The sequence below is a fragment of the Serinus canaria genome, chromosome 2 (genome assembly GCF_022539315.1).
Source record: "Serinus canaria isolate serCan28SL12 chromosome 2, serCan2020, whole genome shotgun sequence".
Lineage (NCBI taxonomy): Eukaryota > Metazoa > Chordata > Aves > Passeriformes > Fringillidae > Serinus > Serinus canaria.
In genome coordinates, this window is record NC_066315.1 from 29,428,516 (window position 1) to 29,451,886 (window position 23,371).

At 39.1% G+C, this 23,371-nt stretch overlaps 1 protein-coding gene across 2 annotated transcripts in view; it reads right to left on the minus strand.

Moving 5' to 3' along the window:
• Positions 1-23,142, minus strand: part of CRPPA (CDP-L-ribitol pyrophosphorylase A) — a 107,635-nt gene extending 84,493 nt beyond the window's left edge. Inside the window, exons 1-3 of one of the 2 annotated variants that reach the window (XM_030237962.2) lie at positions 22,744-22,867; positions 20,283-20,362; positions 15,559-15,838 (exon numbers count right to left, since the gene is read on the minus strand). In XM_030237962.2, coding sequence (XP_030093822.2) covers positions 15,559-15,783 — 225 coding nt within the window. In that variant the 5' untranslated portion in view covers positions 15,784-15,838; positions 20,283-20,362; positions 22,744-22,867. Of the gene's footprint in view, positions 1-15,558; positions 15,839-20,282; positions 20,363-22,743 lie in introns of both variants that reach the window. The other variant, XM_030237949.2, reaches the window with a different exon arrangement.
• Positions 23,143-23,371: the final 229 nt, after the last annotated feature.

Here is a 23,371-nt window from a genome sequence, read left to right on the forward strand (position 1 = left end):
TTCAGAATGACCTAATTTCTACTAAATCCAAATGCAACATTTTTTTTAAACTCTGCAATTAACTTCTCAAGTAATTGAAAGCTTCATGGCACTTAACATTTAACAAGTGCATTTTTCAAACAACTACAATTTTCTTTTACAATACCCCATAACTGAGTCCGGTGAGGCAGGGTGAGTTTTTCCCCCTCCCTTCCTGCCACTTCAATAGGAAATCACAAGTTGGGCACAATAAGATTTTTTTTCTGCAGCAGGTCCACTCAAACTATACATGACACCGATTGAAAACATGAAATTTAATACAAAGAATAAGATTCGTGGTTGACTTTTGATCACGCAAGGGAGAGAAATTCTGTGTATGCAGAAACAGGATAATAAGCAGTCATTTGATTTAAAAAGATAGTCCCAACTTTTACTCCTGTAAAAGATGTCCTTTTCAGGACATCTCAGTCCGTGACTAAAAGCAGAATGGGGAGCTCTGGTACTTAGTAAAGCCATGAAGTTTCAACTGCTCAAAAAGCCTTCATATGATAAAGAGCTGCAGTTCAAAACCCCAAAAGCTGAGCTTGAGCATGCTTGCTAAGGTGCAGCACTGAGTCAAAACCTTAAAATCCTGAGACAAGATACAGAAACTGATTCTGTTTTGTTCACTGCTGGCTCACTTTCTACAGGACCACTTTCAGACTGAGTGAAATTGGGACCAAGCAAGGGAAAACACTGGCCTGTGGCCCTGCACTGTCTTCATAAGGCACAAGACAGCTGAGTCCCAAACACAGGAAACTTTGCATATGCAGTACTGCTGGCAACATCCCTGAGCTGGTATAAGCCAACAGAGATGCTAAACCCATGCTGGCTTACACAGACCTCACCACCCATGCTTCTGCTTCCAAAACTGGCTCATTGCATCTTCATTCATGGTCTAGGCATAACATTTGCCATGGGAAATCAGAAGAATTGAGTTGTGAGTTTTGTCTTATTCACAGGCTAAAGAGGGGCACAATTTTAAGATGCATGGCTCATTCTGCAGTATTTCTTTCTGGTTAGCACAAACTTTCCCCCTACTCTGAAAAGCACAAAGCCTTTCTGAATTCCACCAACCACCTTTGCAATGAACTGAATAGGGAATTTAGAAATTGAAGACAGGGCTACAGACTACATTTTTTCATTCAGAAACTTAAATATTAGAGCACAGTAGGGACAATATTACAATAAGGCAGTATTGTAGCTAAAGGGACTTTTGTCCCTGATAACTGTGAGGTGTAAGTGAAGAACACAATCATTCAGCCAGTCCACATCTATTCAGTTACAACAGCAAGCATTTTAATCTTTGCAAGGGATTCCCATGTTGGTTTTTGCAGTTATAAATCAGTAACAAAATATTATTTTCATATTAGTAAAAGAGAGTATAACTAAGTTTTAGGTATTTGAATTTTATTTGTTCTAATTTGAGAAGTATTGACTTGCTCTTTATGTCAGGAATGCACAAGTTTGGCCTGGCTCTCAGGCGAGGACTTGATTTCAGGCATGAACTTAAAAATTACTAAAACAAAGAAAATCTATCCAATTAAAATTATAAGTACTTGCTAATGTTACTGTAGTTCTAAAAATCCTTTTTGCACTTTGAATTGCCATAGCACAAAATACAAATTCTGTGAGACTAAAGCAAGTGCCTGGGTCTTATACTGACATTTCCCAACTCAAGAGTACTTGTCTTCCAATTTCTAATAATTTTAAGCCAGACCTCAAGTAGGTTTGCTCTCAAAATCATACAGAAAATGCATCACACACCCTTCCTGAATGTGAAGTGGATACTCAACAGACAGTTAAATTGAATTTCTTTAAATGTCCACTTTACAGCCTTCAAGCCCCCCTACTTCAAACACATTCAAGCACAAACCTTGGCATGTCCAGGAAATGCATTTCTTTTCCCTATTTCTGCTCATTTTGTTAAATAAATCAGTTAAAGTATGCAAATATGAGTGACCAAGCTCTTAAAAACCACCGTCTAATCTATAACTTCCTTAAAGCAATGCTAAAATGTCCTAAGAATGCAGAATTCTATCAAATTCAGGGGAAAGGACAGATTCCTGTCCCTCAGAGGCAACCTCATCCATTGATCTAGTGAAACTGAACCTACTTCCAGATGCTTTAAGAAACAACAGGTGTCTTTTATGACCCATTTTAAACTGCACAAATCAAAAACATTTACAAAAAGGTTCTGAGTCTTGTGTTAATTTTTTTGCATAATTGCCCAGACCACATGCATTCAAGAATTAAAGATTCAATGGTGACTGAAAAAAAGGTATAGAATGAAGTGTATGAGGAAGGTCAGTATAACAAGGTATCACAAGCGTTCCAAGGTGTACTAACCCATATTTTCACTAAACAGTAATGCCGCGCTGCTGCGTCGAGTGCACTCTACTCCCCTGAGAGCAGGGAGGAGGCGGCGCCGGCTAGCTGGGAGCACAGCAGCAGCTAGCAGCGGGGGGGCACTGCCTTAATGCGCCGGGGCGTCAGGCAGCGCCTTCGACAGAGCAGCAATATCGAGAGGAGCGGCAAAAGTGGAGAAGCTCAAGAGAAAAGAGGACCTAGACTCGGCTGGTGCAGTCCAGAGATTTTATTGTCTCCAGGGGATCCAGGTGAGAAAAGGTGGAGAGCAACAAATAACAGCAGTATATAAAGGGGGTGGAACATAGGTATTGATACAGTACAAGAACCAATGGGGGAAAACTGAGGAGGGGAATTGAATATAACTGACATGGACAAGAACTAATGGTACATGAGTCAGGGAGGGGCTCGGAGCTCTTGCCCAATCACCCTCGGGAAAAAGGGGAAGTTTCTGGAAGGATGGGCGGGGTTTCAGGAGATGGACAGGGCTCTGGAGGAGGGGAAAATGTAACAAGTGGGGTGGTTGCTAAGGGAACGGGGGTGGAGACAAGGGCTTGGCAGCCTTCCCAGAACAGGAGGGAACCAACTCAGGGAGAGGGGGAAACCAGGGCTGAACCATCAACATAGGCTTAGGGATACAAAATGGGGAGAACATTATAAGATGGGGAGAACAACACCAACGGGGAAAACAATACAAATGGAAACTGAACCCACACCACAACACAATAACATATTGTTCTCAGTTTATCATACTTCCAGTCTAACAAGATGTTGTTTAGATGTGTGTATTCAGTGAATCCATAACCAGGGTGAGCTTTAAGATCACCCAGCAAAATCAGTTCAAGGACTGCTGAATCCAAAAAGTATTAATGACATCTTTTATTACAAAATGAAATAGGAATTTTTAGATCACAGAAGCTGATACACAACAAAACAACTTGGCTAACATAACGCAGTACAGCTTACTTTTACTGAAAATTCATAAATCATTAAAATCCTCATTTTATGTATAATAAGGTAATATTAGGTAGTAAAATCCAAACAGAACCCAATAAAATTTTCATAAGGATTAGGGAGGGAGATGGAGCTTTTATTATAAGCAACAAATTATCTAGCTTACAGCTCTCCAAAACACAGTGCAGTATTCACCAGAGACCAACATTCTCCACCTACAGCACAACACACCAAAAACAAGTTATCATAGAACCAAAAGCTCCAAAAGAGCATGAAAACCAACACACATAGCTGATTTGGTCATTTTGGGTAGCCAGTGCTGAAACAGAACAATGGTAAATAGCTGCAAATCTCAACAAGTTGAATGACATGGACTAGGAATAAAAAAAAGTTGTAGTGGCACAAAATCCTTACAAAAAATGTCAGAACTACAATTCCTTTTGTTTTAGAACAGTGTGGTAACAAGTTCAGACAACCACAGATCCTTCATGCTGGCCTACTAAAACAAAAGTATGCAATGTCTTTGGCATACTTACCTTGTCCCCAGTAAGCCCCAAGTACTAATGCAGACCCACAAAGTCCAGCCACACAGCCAGTCTGGAACCCTCAACTTCAAGAGAGTGGGAGTGACAGCTTACAACTTTACAGAGTTTAGCCAGAAATGAGCACAGCCTTCCATCTCTCTAACACGACTTCTTTTCACTTTTTAATTACACCAACAACACTTTTCTTCTCCATTCATAGCCTCTGCCTCCCCTGAAATTAATTTTCCCTATGCTATCTTCTCAGCAGTCTAGCAGCATTAAGTAAGTGTATATTTTATGCTTTATTTCTTTAATATTTTAATCATTCCAACTAACAATTCAATGTTTTAATATTACTTAGGAATAGGCTGGATATGAGACATAGAAAACAAGCCTTTGAGTGCTAAGTTTAAAAGAATGTTCCTATTCTTGAGCTTTTACATGTTTTCTCAATATTCATAATTATAAATTTTAATTCTTTATTCAGACTTGTTTTCAACTCTGACAAGCAAAATAGAACTGAAGCAAGACTAACAAATAATTTAGCCACCCTGCCTTAGAAAAAATAAATTTGGCTTGCATATACACTGAAAATAGAAGTATATTAGAAATACATTTTCATCATTTCAAAGCAGCAAACTTCTTTGAAACTGTATGCTGGAGATGGTGGGGCTTGTCACACTTAGTAGGACAACTATATCCATCTTGGAACACCATTAAAGTCAGTTTTATAACTGTGAACTTGGTAAACATACAAGCAATTTTATCTTGCTTTGCCATGAAGACAAGGATTGCATTAGGACACTGGTGAACTACGTAACAATAACAATCAATGTTAATTTAGACAAGCTAGGTATCTAACAGTTTACAAATATGTCCTGGAATGGTTTTTGTTGGGTGAAAGACTGTTTATATGTTTCCAAACACTACCATCTCATAAGGATTTCAGTCTAAATTAGGTCTGGCTATGAACCAGCAAAAGAAGCTCAGGATAACTATGACTAATTTCTTCTCATTTTTTTCCATCAAACTGCTTCCACATGTTACTACAGGGAGAGTATCCTTTTACACTGATCAAACTACTTTCCAGGAAGGGCATTCACAGCCACATACAGTATGAAAAAAAATACAGAAATAAACACAGGATCTCTGATACATGAAACAGGTAGAAACCTGCAGTTCTATTCAGACATTTGCATTCAAACTAATTGAATCTACAGTAATCAACATACTTCAGACACATTCAGTAATTACCATTTAGGTTAGAAGAAATGTCTCTTCTGAAAGATTTCCTATTTCAAATTTATCAAATAGAACCTTCAAAGCAAAATTCAAAAAGTTAATTATAAGATTAAAATATTTCACATATTTAAGAGGATATTCTTTTCAAATTCCTTCTATATCTAATAAAACAAATGCATACAACCTTTTTTGTAAAATAAAGCAATTAGAGAATTACTTCTAATAAACATTTTAGGTATAGCATTAAAATACCATATTTTAATCTTCTTACATTTCTTCTTTTCACTTTTCATTTTCTGTGTTTTGTATCCAGCTCTTATCTAGGACTACATTTTTTTTTCTATAACCAAAATTCTAAATCTATGAGAAGTTTTATGATTCCAGTGCAGAGATGGAAGATTTAGGCCATTTCCTCTTCCAATCTAAAAAAATCCTAGCAAAACAACTCTATTTCAAGGGACAAGATGGAGGCAGGAACAAAGTCATGACACAAGTCGTAAGCCACCACGCCTATACAGAACTGCAGTTGAAAACAACTGCTCAACCACGCGAGCAAAGTTTTCTAAACTTAGATGTGAACACTTGTTCAAGCCCAAACTAGCCAAGCTTCCAAACTGATCTAATGCAAGCCTGCACATAGTCCTCAGAGTTCATAACCTCATTCTGCACCCAGAACCCACCTACTTTCTGGATAGCAAGGCAAGGCAGCAGCTTGGTTGCATGGTTTCAACTCAAGCCTGTCACCATCTGCCCCCATAACTCATTCTGTAAGTGTCGTGTCCAAAAGACCCCCCAAGCCAGCTGCACTCTTCTCTTGAAGGACCAGATACAGCATGGAGTCAGCCAGGACTACAGGACAAGCAAGATGACTCAGTAAAGAACAGTGCACCACAAAAAAGGTAGAGGTGCTCTCATTAGCATGCAGAAACGTAAATTTGGGGCAGAGCATACTTTCACCCACACTCACAGCCAGACTCTCCCATGTAGCATAGACATAACTTATGTGACTCTGCTGTGGTGGGGCCAGGATTCCTTCTGTCTATTCCTTCTACTGACAAACAAGCACAGTCTGCTACCTGGGCTGTGTATCCATTAGAAATTAAGTCAGAAGAAAAAGGACCACCTTCTTTCTGCAAACGTATTTTCTTTAACAAAAAGAATAATTCTTAAATTGCCTTATTTTGAATTTTGCTGGGGAAAAGAAAAAAACAAAAGACAAAATTCATAATCCTTATGGCTACGGCATGTTTGACTCTCATTAGTGAGCACTAGAACTTCTTTTATATAGGCAGTATCACCAGCCAGTGCAATTGCAGCTATCTTGACACATTTGCACTGGCAGCTTTTAATTGCCCAAGGACAGAACTGGTTGAAATGTTAAACATGCCTAGTCTTACACAGATATTAAACCTAATCATCAGTCAGACAAAAAGAAGGTTAATTAGAACACATGTAAGGAGTTTTGAACACTAGGGAAAAAAAGCTTGTATGCTAAACTTCATCTAATTTCCTTAAAATATGTTTACCCAGCTGGCTAGAAGCAACAGTCAAACTCACTAAAATTGGGCACATGTTAATCTTAAACCAACACCAGGAAGGAAGAAGTTATAATTGTGTTTATTCCTAGCTGAAAGAGAGGGGATGTTTAATCAGAAATTTAATATACACTTTGATCCAATGTTAATGAGCTGACACTATGTTGTACATTGAAACGACTTCAAAGACATAGGATGCCTTAAACAAATGTAATGTATATTTATGACACTGTTTAAGAAAAAGAAAACATTTCTTCTAATGAGGTCACCTTTATCAGAATATACTATCTGAGTTACTGGGGATAGCACATGTACATCCAGACATGTCAGAGCCTCAATTAGCTGGAGCAAACTAAGGGAGATAACAGCAACTGTTGCTCAAAAATTAAGACCGAGTATGTTTTTTTTTACTTTGCATCATTTCTGTTCTTTTGTATTTAAAACATTTACTTCTAAGCATCAGTAAATATTGTTTTGGCCTGATCAACCACATACTAAATTCTAAATATTATTCTGTGGAACAAATAAGATTTCTCAGAGAAAACAGAAGATTCCCTTCAAAAGGACAGAATAATAGGAATATATAAATGAAAAAAATATATATAGATGTTTAAAATAGAGGAAAGAAGCAGAACTAAATGTATCACAGGCTACAGTTTTTCAACACACAGCACTGAAAACAAGCCCAAAAATGTACCATAAGTAGAAAAAAAGCAAAACCAAGTACATATGCACCAAGGAAAAGGGAAGACTGATACTGCAAACAATGACACAAAAGTTATGTGAACATTTGATTTCATATCAAAATTGGATTTTTTGTAAAAAACAGACTGAAAGTAAGTCATTAGAATGTCATTTATATTGTTTTTGTATCATGAATTACTGACATAAATTTTTAAAATAATAAAGCATAAAATACAGAAGTTCACGGGATTAAACCAATATATACATTTTTAATGTGTCATATAAATTATATAGCATTTCTTCTAGTGAATTGTTTATTTGTGCATTCCTTGTGAGAACCCAAGAAGAGTCAAGGAAGTTAGTGTTTTCCATAGATACAATAGCACAGTACATTACATAGAATATTTTTTGTCATTTTATTAGCCAAAAAAGGTCTTACTACCCTAGTCAACATATTTAACTTTTTCTTTTAGCCACAGTGCATTAACTGGAAATGTTTAACAACATACTCTCATTTAATCAGTTTTTATTCTTCTAGATACATTTTTTAAAAATATTTTAAAGTTTGGCATAGAGTCTGTATAACGTTATTAACAATTTATATTAAGTATATGATACACACCACACATGGCATCCCTCACCTAAAGAGCAGCACATGCTGGTGCAGAGTTTCAAGACTTTCTTATGACCTATTTATCCTTTGCAGTTGTCAGCAATAGTTGTACATTAAACACAATTACAATGGATTCCATAAGATGTATAATTCAGTCTAAGCAATTCAACTATTTCAAAGGAAATCACGTGGCCAGTAACCCACCATCAGTTTTCAATATTTTTTGAAGCATTTTAAATCATGCTTACAACTTTACATTTTGGCATTCATTCAACATAACTGACAATAAGATGAGCTACCAGCACTTTCTTGTTCTAACTAGTGCTATACTGCAAATCTAGGTGGCAAAATTTAAACAAAACATCTGCTCTAAAAATTAATGAAACACTAATCTAATAATTTTTGCCACTAAAATTAACAAGACTGTTTATTTTATTTTGACTGCATAGTATTACCTTGCACTAACAAGTAATGAAGCACAACTTACAGTCAGCAAGACCTCTTTCATACCCCAAATACTGATTTACATTGTAAAAAGCAATCAGTGAGCACGCACTCTGCCACCAAGGATTTTGCATATTTTAGTAAATTAATATAAGAATGAGTTAGCACTTGTATCCAGTGGAGCAGAAATATTGATGCAACTGCCACAGGAATTAAAATTGTTTTTAGGGGGTTTATACTTTAAGAAGGATATTTTACCTCCAGACAGCATGCATCATTACAAAATCAACACCATGATGTGAAGGATACTGATCCACTGCATATCATTTAACACATGATTTGCATCATTTTACGAAGAAGAAAAAAATCTCAGCATCTTGTAGGAAGACTTGCACAATTTAATCAACCAAATGCAAAACTGCAATGTTTAATTAACAACTCTTTTCCCACGCATACAGTCCTCAGCAACCAAACCCCACAGGCACTAGAGTTTGTGGTCACACAGTGCCCTAAGCAATTCTGCACATGCTTATCAAATGTCTTTGCTTTATGAACTTGTTCAGCTGCTTCTCTCAGAACTCCTTGTGCTCCTCCTTGCAGCAAACATTGGATTCAGGTTTCTTTCCCTTACAATCCATTAAATTCAAAATTTCAAATCACCTCTTTATACAGGCTTCATCTAACACTTTCTGTTACCAAGGGCCTTATAATATGGATCACTACACCTTGCCATGTCAGTTTGGCTCAAATAGTGACTTTAATATACATATGCATGGATTTGATACCTCACGAAATCTCTCCTACATGCTCCAGGGCTCCTCAAGGCAGTTTTAGTTCTTTCTGGACTACAGCCCACCTACTTCTTGGAAACAGGAGGATAAGCACAGAACCAGTCCAGCAAACTATTACAGCATATGAAACAGGCCAAGTTGGCTTTCAGAAGCTCCACCTAACCTGCAGGGCTGGTGTTGTCCTTGCCACAATCACCTAGATTACAAACTCAGCCAAAATGTAGCTGAGAACATATCTGCTTCAAAACTCAGATAATCTTTCTTTTCAATGCAGTATTTGGTGAAAAGGAGTAAAATTTACATGCCTAATATTTGGTCAGAGAAGTATGGCTAAGAACCTCTTCCACATCTTGGAATGTAGGAGTTGCTAAAATGATCCAGGGCCTTTATTCAGCTTCTCACAGATGCTGGACAAGATAAGATTTCCCTTATTTTAAGGAACTATTCTTTAAACCTTTTATCTGCTGCACGAAGGAGAAATCTGAGTGCTAAATAGACTTATCTTTGCTAAAGGCTGCTTCATTTCCCAAATGTAATATTGTTTTCTCAGATAAAGCATACAGATTTTAACTAGCCTCAAAAAACCAGCAGTACCATATATGTTGTTTCTCTAAATTTAAAGGGGGTACATTTTGCAGACATTACAAAAAAATGACCCCAACAACCACTTAAGTACAGGAAACTATGCTCAGAATTTATTTTCAGAATAAACTAACCCTATCTAAAAAAAAAAAAAAAAAAAAAAAAAAAAAAAAAAAAGGTAAAAAATGTGTGTAGACTTGCAGAAACTAAAAAGTGGTGGATTAAGCCACCTTTTAGAAATACTGATTGTGTTAGTACTCGGCTGGTTCTATTAGTACAACACCCAAATGATGCCAAGAAAAAAGGGAGACTGTAATTTGAGTTTATGTATGTCTATGATTTATGTATTTCAGTTGGGTGAGTTGCATCCTTCATAATAAATGCGATTAATTATCCAAAGCACTTAAACTGAGACTGGGAAATGACAGAGCTGTTTTTCCCCTTACCAATGCCCTCCCACCATCAAACATTACATCTAGTTAGGACTAAGACTACAAGTATTTACTAACAATGCATTAGTTCTCCATTCAACAAGGAAAACAATTAACAACTTGGCTGAGAAGCTTTTAATTTCTATGGGACCAAAAATGCCATAAGCTATGGAAACATCACTATGCTTTCAATAGTTATCCATTAAAAAGGAAAAATGCATTGTATACCTGGTTTTTGCACAACAGAAAAACCACACTTCATCTCTTCATACATTCAGGGCTGCTAAGGAGCTCCTGATCTTTACAATAATGTAGAATCAAAAATGTAAAATAGTTTGGGTTGCAAGGAACCTTTAAGGGTCATGTAGTCCAACCCTGCTGCAATGAGCACAGATGTCTTAAACTCTGAGAGATCAGGTTGCTCAGCCTTGTTCAACACGACCTTGACTGTTTCAAGGGGCGAGGCATCCATCATCTCTTTAGGAAAACTCTTCCTGTGTTTCACCACCTCCCTGTAAAAAAACCTATTTGTCTCTATGTAGTCAGAATCTACTCTTTTTTAGTTTAAAATCATTACCACTTGTCCTATTTCAACAGATCCCACTACAAAGGTTGTCGCCATCTTTCATGTAAGCCCCCTTCAAGTACTCAGAGGCCACAATAAGGTCTCTCTGGAGCTCTCTTGTCCAGGCTAATTGACCCTAACTCTCTCAGCCTTCCATCATAGGAGATGTCCAATCCATCTGATCATTTCTGTGGCCCTCTGCTGGACCTGCTCCAATAGGTCCACCTCTTTCTTGTGCTGAGGGCCTCAGTGCCAGAAGCAGTACCCCAGGTGGGTTCCCATGAAAGTTGAGTAGAGGAACATAAACACCTCCCTGGACCTGCTGGCCACAACTCTCCCGGCCCAGAACACAGCTGGCTTTCTGGCTTTAAGTGCATACTGTCAGCTCATGACCAGCTTTTCATCCACAAGTACCCACTTTTCTGAAGTGTCCCCTCAATCCTTTCATTCCCCAGCCTTTACTGATCAGGAGCTTGCACTTGGCCATGCTGAACCTCAGTGTTCACACAGGACTACTGCTTGAACTTGTCCAGGTCCCTGTGCATGGCATCCACGCCTCAGGCACACACCACTCAACTTGGTGTCATCTATGTATTTGCTCAGGGTGCATCTGATCCCAATGTCTGCATCAGTGATGAAGGTATTAAAGAGTACTGGTCCCAGTATGAAGCCCTGAGGGACACCATTTGTCACTGATCTAGAGCTTGACATTGAGGTGTTAACCATCACACTCTGAACACAGCCATCCAACCAATTCCTCCTCCACTGAACAGTACACCCATCAAATCTTTCTCCAGTTTTAAGAGAAGGAGATTGTGGATGACTGTGTCAAAGGCCTTAGGGAAGACCAGAGAGGCAACATCCATAGCTCTTCCTTGTGCCACTGATATAGTCATTATAGAAGGCTACTAGGCTGGTGGAGCAGGACCTGCCCTTGGTAAAGCCATAATGGCACTTTCTAATCCCCTTCCTGGCCTCCATGTGCTTTAGTAGGCTAAGAGCATGTAGAACTTTAAATGCTGTTTTATTCTTAAATTGATGAGTAACACCCCTACAATTCATTAATAATTATTTTTACATTGACATTAGTCACTCTCCTAAAGTACAAAACTTATTCCATTCATGTCAAGATGCTAACAGTAGTATGTCATCAGTTCTTGATTCTGTTTTTGCACAGGGGTCTGACAGGACAGTGAGAGCACTGCAAAGCACCAAGCATACAATAAAAGCATAGCTTCTGAGAACACAGGCAGAGGATAACTTCAGATGACCCAGTGTATAAATATGAATCAAAAACAATTTTGTCACTGACGCAGCCTTTGCAGCTGACTAAAATCAGTCTTTGAATATAACAAAGAGGACAAATACCATGTGTAAAATATTCTATATATGGCAAAACCATAGGAGATAAGAAAACAAAAAGATCCAAGAGCAAAAGTGCAAAGAAAGGTCAGAGGGGGTAAAATCACTCCAGCATTCTGTCCCCATTCAAGATAATCTTATTTATCCACCAGATCATCTTATTTATCCACCCAAATCTTCCTTTACTGTCAGTGAAGAAAAAGAGGTGGGTTTTGGTTTGCCACCCACCAAGTTTTGCTAACGTAACTCAGCAACCATAGATAGCAAAATCAGTGGGTGAAAGAACAGGATCCACATGGGTCCATGTTTTCTGCTCCAGCCTTCTGCTACAGTAAGAGTGATAATGGCAGCACGAGAGGAACGGACTGAGCGCAACACATAGTGTTTTCTGTCTGGGGGTATTACTTTCACCAACTGCTTCTGAGTAGGAGTCCACGAGACTGAGTAGCACTGTACAGCTGTATTGGCATGTAAGCTTTGTTCAAGTCCTTGCTAAAGCTCAGAATAAAGTAATGATGTTAGACAGCTTCCAGAAACCAGCTTTTAAGAATGCCATTTTGACTTAGTCCTTTTAACATAACATACTGTACTTTCAAATCTAGTTTATGTTAACCAGAGGGGAAAAAAAATCTTTGGATGTGCCTACTTTTTGTAAATTCTCAATAGCAGAACTGACAAGTTCCCCCCCACCTTCCTGATTTCTTTTTCATGTAAGCATTTTTCATTTTAGTTATGTTGGTTAAAATGCAATGTTGGCAATGAGATATTGCTACAGGCTTTGGACTGATGCCGTCTGAAGCTTCCACTTTTCCCAACTTTTACTGGCTGCAAAGAATTTGTTTCTAGAAACATATAATTTTAATTGCAAAATTACCCCAAAAACATAAATGGAATTTAATTGGTTACAAAGTAGTATTTTGACATAATCAAGGAGTTGTTTGGGGGGTTTAAAGCATAATTTATTAGTTCTGGTTAAGGTACACATTTTTATTCCCACAGGCAAATAACAAACTGATTAGTAAGTGTAATAAAGCAGTTTATTTGTCTGAAAATTGGCAGCTAGAAGTGAATAGCTTACTTGATCAATTGCCATTTTAAAAAACATTAAAGCTTCTCATAATTATGTTATCTATATGGTATGCAGACATATAACAATACAGCATTACCCCTATTAACATAAGTCATTTAATATGATGTTTCTGCCAGGTTTTGTACATTTCTACATAATGCAAGAGGAAGTAATTTCTTTTTGTACTGAAAGATTGAAGAACTGACATCCTTTTAGATATGCAAAGAATTTGACCATAGGAAGAACTGAACATGATAGCTGCTCTCGATCAAGTTTTTTCCGATATTCAAAACCACGCATACCAGTTTTGAGAAAGTCACAGCTTTCAATTTAGCTCTTCAGAATTCTGCAGTTTTCAAGTGGAAATAGCCACCTGTCTCTGGGAAGGTGATTTTCCAATTTGTTACATAAAATGAAATTCTTCTCATGTTCCTTAATTCAATTACTTTGTCACATAATATCAACAGCAGCCAGCTTTTAGAGACTTTGAGCACACATCTCTCTGATGGCCCAGCCTTGCTGAAGCCAGTGAATCTCAGCCAACACAGAAAACCACCACACACATTTCAGACAAATGTTATACAATGAAATAGACTATAATACATGTACACAATCACCTTTTTGAGATTAAATGATACTTCAGTGATCCAGGTTAGGAAATATTTACAAGTCAGAAGTTCAGATAAACTAGAATACACTGACTTGAGAAGATCCATGGAGACTGCCTTGGTTCCCCCTATTTTTTTACTTTAAATACCTTACATTCAATTAAAAAGAAAACCGGGAGAAAATATTATACTAAAATCACAAAACTTTCAAGAAAATTTGAACAAGTTAAATTCAAATGAGATATGATATACCTTAACATGCAAAGACAACACAAACACATTCAGAAAGGTTATTCTCATTGGAACCCAAAACCAGTACAATTAACTGCATTCTTCTACCATTCTCAAACAATCACATTTAAAACTGATTTACAAAGAGGATTTATTTTAAAGTCTTTGATTGAGAATCAATTCTGAAATGCTATTTTGTGCTATATGAGAAAGAATTTTAAAAAGATTTTTCACGTAACAGAATTTAGGTTTTAATAACTGGAAATCTATGTTCTAGATCACTGAAAACTGTAGTGCAGAGTCTCTCTTTGATTGCCGTTTCTTATGAAGTCTATCTAAAAAACTACAGGCCTACTAAGAAGAGGCTCAATATATTAGATTTGCAACATAATATTCTGAGAGACTTAATGTAGTTTGATTTGTATAATGATGCTTAAGACATCAATAATCATTATTGATGTCTTATATATACCAATATATATTCCCCTTCTATACTATGAAGGTGTAGGAGCACTAAGGAAACACCACAGTTCATTCTTTGGACTCATTATTCCACTGTCCAAGTTGTGAATCATCTGTCAATTACCTTTTACCACATTTTCTGGAGAAGACAAGCAGTGGTACATTTTCCTAGTTTTCTAGTACCCAAACAATCTGCTGTCAACTAATGACTTCTACCTCAAACCATGCCCTTGAAGCAGAGAAGCATTATGCATATCATTAATGGAGAATTCAAAAACAAATTAAAGATAGCAAATTTTTCAAACAGCCTGTGGCTAAATCATGATTTCTTACATCTCTGACTTGGGCAGTACATCTAACAGTTCCTCTTGTTGCTAGTGCATACCTCTCCTATCTCCCTGCATAACACAACTTCTTACCAACTCTTCCCCTTCATATATCACTTACTTTCTCAGCAATCTTTTTGGTTTCTGTGAGGAATCCCAGTCCTCAGATGCAGTATTAAACAGGAGAATATCCAATTTACAGCTGGGGCTTCCCACATACCCTGTTTTCCAGCAGTCTGCAATGCTTAGAGGTTCTAGAACAATTTAGCATTAATACAGAGTCAACTCTTTTGCTACTTATTCATGATTTGCATACAAGATTGAGATGAAAGCACAAAGTCTGCACAAAGTACTGCAGGTCAATCAATGCAGTACACACATTCTTTGCCTATTATTAGTAATCACTAACAGAACTGCTGTAGCATTAGGTGATAATTCTGCATGGAAAAAGAGGTAAACTATCATTACATAACCTACCTTTCAACTAACAAATTGCTGATTGATTCAACTGCTTACTGACAGTCTCCATGGCAACAATTATTCCCTGTACCAAAAATTGCCTGCAGAACCTAAAAATGTCAACCTCCCCCACCTGACCTCTCTGTATAATAGGGAATCTAGATCTGTTCTACTTAAAAAAACTTATCACACATTAATAAAATCGCTAGAAAATTCCTGATTTATCAATCATGATTTTAAGCTGTACAGTATAAAGCACATTACAGAGTTCCATTGCTGTATAGTACATACCCCATGTTCTTTAGCAGCCATAACCACTTTTGAAACAATATCTTCTTCAACAAAAGGCCTCACAGCATCATGGATAATCACTACTTCTGGCTTCTGGAGCAAATGGCTGGAAAATTCATTCTCTGCAAACACTTTCAGTCCATTGAATATTGACCGGTGACGAGTTATTCCACCTTCCACCACTGTAACTCTTTTGTGGCCATATTTCTCAATGATAGTCTTCATTGTTTCAATATTTTCAGGAGAGACCACCACAATTATGTCAGATATCCAACTTATCCTAGAAAATCAGTACAAAACCAGAGAAAGTAGACATGAATGACTAAATAAAAATGGAGATATGTGAAACAAAGAAATTCATAACAATAAAAAAATCAAGATGGCTAAATAAAGCACTTCTCAATATACCCAAGTCCAGGTTTTTGTACTCCACCCCTTAAGGGAGAGCTATAACAGAAGATTTATTCCAATGACACTGGAGTTCTGGGAAGGGACTTCCAGCAAACACTTTGCAGAGGGTCACATTCTGATAACTCTTCAAAAGCCTTGAAAACATTTCTTATTCCAGCATCACTCCTAACTTCAAACAGAACTTCTAAATCAAACACGGACAGTTTGCTAATCAGTTTCTAACTGATTAAACTGGTAAACCCTGTGGCCTGGAATACTCAATGTTCCAGTGAAGTACACATTGTATAAGGGAATTAGACAATGAAGAAAAAGTCAGAAACAAAGATCACTATCAAGACAGGCATGAGCAGTAATTGATAGAACGGCAATGAACGAAAACTGTAACACTTTAATACTGACAGGAAACATTATACTAGTAGTTTGAAAAAACATACATATTTATAAACACAAAGGTTTCTGCTGTAGGAAGCTATAAAAATGTAAAAACGTAGCTGTGTTAGTTAAAAAATGTTAAAAATACATTTTCAGAGATCTCCAAGATTTTATTGTTGATATCAGTCTTGCTTTAGAACTGAGGGGCTGTGTGGGGGGAAGTGAATGACTCACAGACCATTAAAGAAACTAGGCTGAAATCATGCTTCTGTCGAAGTATCAAGGAATACAAATTCTAGTCATATGGGGCATACTATACTTCAGAACAACTGAAATACCATAATTCAAACCCATTGTAGTGTCCTATTTTCTAAATACCTATGTAGAGAACATTGAAAAAAGTAATAGTGTTCCCTTTTTGTGTCTCCACAGATGGCAGAAGAATGTTTTAGGATGTCAGACAAGAAATTCACAGATAAGCCATGATTAAAAAATAATTACTATGTTAAAATTACCCATGTGTAGCTTATACACCCAGGGAGAACTTTCTCCAACTAGGGAGAAAGACAGACAATACACTGTCTCCACTAAAACTAGTGAAGCTACTGAAACTAATATTGCAGACACAAGAAGAATGAAAGTGTTAAGAACTAAATATTTACAGTTATAAAAATAGAGTAAGACATTCACAGTTCAGAAATACACAGGCTCAAGATACTGATTTCTGCAATGACACATGAGAAGACATTGCCTGGGAACCATTCTTACTTCAAAAGCAAAATTAATCTGTGTTACAAACCAGTTGCCTAGATCTACGTGAAACAACAGAGCATCTTCCACCTTATTAATGGGGGATGGGGGTTATAATTAATAATACTCCATGGAAAACTATTTTAATGAATTGTAAAATAACTACTTAAAGTTCTATTAGCATTCTTCAAAAGAAAAATACTTGTCCTTATGTTTATTTTACTATTAGCAAAGGCAGAAAATACAGAAAAACCAACATATTCTGAGCATTCTTTAAGTATTGAAGTTGCCCAAATGTAAAATCTGAAATCATGTGGTTTCAAGTTTCATTTCAACTTGTCACTCACCACAGGTCCATCAAAAGGTTTCAAAATCTCTCATACAATTTCTGGCATGCTCTTATGCTTAACTACAAAACGTAGCACTTCTGCATGACTTCAGTTTGGAACTCGGGCAAACTAACTGGATTCATCTCAGTTCTTCTTTTAAATACCAAGAGTCAGTCATTTAAGAAAGCAAAATTCAGAAAGAGCTATTTCACACTAATTGAGAACAAGAGCTCTGCATTTCAATTTGCAGAAAGACTGTAGCCTTACACAGCACCCAGAAACTGGACAGTCAGTACAGTCACTGTGTCTGTGTCAGAAGAGCACTGACATTGCCCTTTCTGGAGTCAAAGGAAACAGATTTTGAGGCAACTGGGTAGTACACAGCATCTTCTGAGAAGCAGGGAGGAGAACAGAAGTACTGGCCAGCCCGTGATAAATCTCTGCACAGAGGGGGTGGAATGGCTCAAGGCCTCCAGTGGTACAATACACCAAAAAGTGACAGGATGCGGTCACAGCTCCACCCTGTGTCTGCATAAACACATTTGTAAACTTGAGTATGTCCTCCTTAAACTCATTCTGGACCCACATTCTATAATTAGAGCTGGGATTTAGGAATGTAATATATTCATATAAGAGCATAAAGGTATCCTCCAGATTGATTACATACAGAGTGGCTTGGGGTTTGTCCCACTAGAAGTCATGAAAAGTACTAATCCAGTGAAGTGCACTACAAATGCTAATGAATGAGAGCTGTGCACCACACAGGTTGCTAGCACTTCTGAAGATCTGCTTATGGAACTGTTGCAAAATGTTTTAAAGAAGTAGAAAGAAGTAGTATATACTCAATCTGGCAATAAATTAATCCTTTTTCCCTCCCTTAATTTGTCACATCCTTTCCTTCAGAAACATTTCACACTAAAATAATAATCTACTCAGGACTGCGTAGATTCCAGTTTACTGGATTTTCCAGTTTACTGCTCCAATCCAGTTTAAAAACACCATTTCAATTTCATAACTGTAATACTGGATCAAGCTTCAGAAAGAATCAGCATGACCCATGAAAAAGATCACAATGCTGTACACTCAAACATGCTTCAACAACACACAAGTCTAATGCTTTCATACAAGACAGGCTGTGGTTCCAAAGTGGAAAATCAAGTCTGACCAAATGCCCAGTTACAATCCCTTTACCTCTGCCTTGGGAGGACCCCAATACTAGCAGAAAGCAAACAATGAGGCAGAAAGGACTATATGTTTCTTTCTTGCAGCTATCCTCCTCATCATCACCTACATATAGACTTACTGCCTAGTATAGTATTGTACCAGTAAATTTCAAACAGAAGTGCAAACACAGTAGCTGAGCTAGAACTGAAACTAGGGGAGCTCATTAACTCTACAACAGATTAAGCTATTCCTTCAAAACACAGGCTGCAGAGGAAATGAAACAAGCCCACTTTGAAACTGTATCACCTAAATGGCATGCTGAGGAACAAATGTGACCTAGATTTAACCCTCTACCACTTGACTCACATAGAAACCAGTGCTGAAATCTGATATAAGACTCAAATACCCACACTCAATCTCTTGCAACTCTTACACTGCCACTAAAAAACTCTTCAATATAACCTACTGAGACCAGCAAAACAGGCCCAGAACCAGACAGTCACTGATGAAATGGCTTTAGCAGTGTTAGACAGGATCTTTCACTGTCACAGAAATTTTCAGAGGTGCAAGATAAATCATTATATTACTTTTGCTAACCTTATTAAAAACCAAATGAGAAAAAGAAGCATCAAGAAGAAAATCCATTTCCTGAATGCAAGTGTAACTTCCTTTTGCTCCATAAAAGCTTTGTTACAAATTTATTGATATATGAAACAACATATTCATACAAATGTATCTCTTACAGTACAAAAATGGAAGCAGGAAGCTTTTACAGTAGATTAAGAAAGTTTGGAGGATCTCATGCACAGAAACCACTCAATTTTTTCCAAAAATAAAATGCTCCTTAAGAGTCAGACATGATAAAAAAGATACCTCCATAAAATTTGCTGTACTTCTTTTTTGCTTATAAGACATTTCAAAAAAAAAAAAAAAAAAAAAAAAAAGCTAATGATAACCTGACAAAAAGAAGTATCAGAGTAGATCCATTTAGCAAAACTGTAATTGTGTGACCTATAGAGGCAGTGAATATGCATCAGTCAATGGAGAAAAACACTTGGCAAATCACTGTGCAAGACACTTCCAAAGAGGGAAGCTTCTTTGGGAGCTTCCCCAGGGGATTTTACAAGACCTCCCCCTGTTTTAAGATACTACAATAAAGAAAACAAAGCTGACTGAAGCCTTTTTGGAAAATTTTAATTCTGACAGTGAAGATATCAGCTCTGCTTTTCTCTTTTATAACCACTTATTGTACTTGCAACAACTAGTGAAATATGAGCACAGAAGAATAGCTGCAGCATATTTTTCCAAAACTACTTTAAAATCAATCTTTACCTTAGTTTATTTTCCTCTCTACAGATCAGTAAGATATGCATGTATGTGTGCATACAGAGCTAAGATTCCTCCCTGCCTCAGAAAAAGAATTGAAAAGGTTCTATTCTAACAAACATACACCAAAAAGAAATCAAATGAAGGAAAAACTCTGCTAGTTGTTACAGAAGCAAAAACAAGGAATGCCATTCTAAATCAGTGGAACTTGTTGCAAAAGCCTTGCTTAACTCAACAAAAGCAGGAACTAATTCAATGGGAAAAAGAGACATTTAAGTTTTCTAACACACTTTAATTTTAGCCTGAAGGTAGGGCCTGACCTTCCTATCAGTGCCACTGCAGTGGCAATTAAAACCAACAATTTCTTCTTACCCTAGTTTTGTTCACCTCCTCTTCCTCAGGGGATCATCTGTGATTATTATTGGCAGGCCAACGTTCCACATGTTGTTATCCTATACAACAGGATGCAGTGCTTATTCATTCATGTATGCTCTTGTCTCAGCTGCCCATTTTTCCCGCATTGATATTTAAGAGTCTCACTACTTTCATCTGAATAGCATAAAAATATTCCTCTACTGATCTTCAAAAAGCACATGCAAAGATAGCTGCACATCCTTGAACTGCTCGTGTATTTTTGTCTATACACTACCACTTTTGTAGATTTAAAAAAGCTCCAAAACAGTCACACCAGCCGAGATGTCCAGTTCACCAGAAGTTATTACAAGCTAATGAGTCAATGACCCATTCAGTTACATCATGTAAACAACAAACACAAGACATAGTATCAAGCTGAACATAAAATCTGACATTTCTGGGTAGATTATGTGATAAACTGCAGTTCCCCAATATTACATGCTTGTGCTTACACATGCACAATGTGAGAACAAGGTACATCCTTCACAGTTTCAAAGCCAGAAGGAAAAGTGTTGAGATGAAAATGAAAGCCATCCCAAGCTTTGGAGTACATCTGTTCCCAGCTCCTCATACACATCTATACCAATCAACACTCCAATTCAGCAGAAGTGGCAGGAAGCTATGCCTGACAGAGCACTGGCAGGGGTTATTGAGCTTCTAAGCAAAAGCACCAAGTTGTTACTGTCACAATCAACTTGGCTGAACGGCACAACAAGAAATCAACCTAATTTTTTGCATCTTTAGGACAAATATAATACTGCTGCTCTAAAGTACAGCTATTTTCTCAGAGCCTACTGGCAGTAAATATAAAGATTATTTGTTTTTAGATGCGTAACATTTCCTTCCCAAACCTCACTCTGTTCTCTTTTCCAGGTCTCCAATACACTGAGTGAGGATATAATTCTTCTCTGTAGATTCCCATGACATTTTGGCAGAAATTACAGCTGTAGCAAGCTTTGGATTGGACGCTTTACTTACTGATGTGCTTAGCTTTGCAACTGGCTGCGGTTGAAAACTAAATTAAGAAAACAAGCAGTATTTCTTTCATAAAGTAACAAGTGACCTGAGGGAAGCCTCCCTGGGTGGCAATGGAAAAAGAGTCCCAATCTTGAAGTTGTACAAGTTTCCATGTGTTAAGAACTTTGGGAGATGCTGGCAATTTTACTTCTTTCACCAATCTCCAGTCCTCCCCACTTATTCTCTCTAAAAATCTAAAGGTTTGTTTTCCTGCAGGTTACTGCAACACATCCAGAATTCCCCTTGACACTCTCTGCTCCAACCTGCAGCGTTTCAAGTGACACTAGATACAAGACTTACATTATGTTAACATTTGACAATAATATATTGACTGTCAGCCACATGCCTAGAACTCAACAGCCTTATGGAAAGGAAAAGCCTGGCTGCTAAGAAATCCCATTACTTTAATCCTTTGCTACAACACAGAATGTTAAGGGTTGGAAGGCACTTTAAAGATCATTGAGCCCCAATCTCCCTGCCATGGGCAGAGATACTTCCCAGTAGACCAGATTGTTCAAGGCCTTATCCAGCCTAGCCTTGAATGCTACCTGGGTTGGGGCATCCACAACCTCCTGCGGAAATCTGTTCTGGCTCCTCACCACCCTAACAGCAAAGAATTTCTTCCTAACACCTAGCCTAAATTTGTACCCATGAATCCTTGAGGTATCACTACAACATAAACATGGAAAAGTTATACTTGCACCTTCATACTACATAAGCCTCAAGCTCCTAGTCCAGCGACTATAACTTAAACATTTTTCTTTCAAACTTCCTGCTGATGCAAGGTGTTTTACCATGGGCAATAGTGTAGCATAATGCAGTGCTGCACATCAGTGAGTTCATTGATCCCATCATGAGGAGTGGATAATTTTCCGAAGCCTTTGGACATTATAAAGACCATCTCCAATGGCAGAACAGATCTTTCAGGGCTGATGGATAGTCCTAGGACTGTCTCCAACAGCTGCGGTGGGCTCATAGCTCACCAAACCACCACTGCAGCTACACAAACCTTCGAGCTTCGAGGCTGAGTAGGCTCAAACAGATGATCTCCAAGAGCCAAGGAATGCGGCACAGCCTCGAAGCACGGACAAGGCTGGGGAAGGAGGGCGGAAAGCCACCCAGGTTGGCGGCGCTAGAGCCAGGCTGGGGTGGGGGAAGCGCCAGCTCCCGTCCGGGACTGGGTCCCAGGTGAGGGGTCCCAGGCACACCTCGTTCCCTTCCCGTGTGACCGGGCGGGGAGGGACGGAGTCACAGCAAGGCAAACTAGACCTGCTCTTAGTGCCCAGAGCCGGAGGCGAGGGCAGCGGGGCTTGCCCGCGGCTCTCGGGGGCCCGGGGACCGGCACGGGCAGGCAGGAGCCCGCAGGGTGCGGTCGGAAGCAGAGCGGCGCCGGGCTCGTTACCTCTCCATGGCCCGCACCGCGTAGCTGACGAGCGGCCTCCCCTGCACGGCGCAGAACTGCTTGGGGGTAGCACCGCCCAGGCGCTCCCCGCTCCCGCCCGCCGGCAGCACGGCCGACACCGACACACCGCCGGGCGCGGCGCCGCGGCTGCGGGGCTCCATCTACGCTGGGCCCGGCGGCTCCGCTCCGCGCCCCCCGCGGCAGGAACAGCGCAACCGCCCGCCCGCCTGTTTTATTCGCCCACGACGTCCGCGATCCAAAGAATCCAGCGCCCGCCCGCTCGCCTGCCCTCGCCGCACACCGGGCCCTACAGCTCGCCCCCCCCGCGCTACGCGAGCCCCCGCAGAAGCTCCCGCGGGCCCCGGCAGCCCCGGGGGAATGCCCGGACAGGGATGAGGGAGCGGCCGGGGTAGCACGGCAGGGCGGTCGCGGCACACACAGGCACTGCCCGGGCACAGCCGCCATGGGTCCTTTAAATGCCCGGCCCGCGGGTGGCTCGGGGCGGGGCCGGGCTGAGGGGCGGGGGAGGCGCGTCCCGCCCGGTCCGGCCGGGAGCGGGGGAGCTGCGGGACGTGGCCGGGCAGTCTGTGTCAGTGAGGGTATAAACACAGCGGCAGTGGCGCCGAGG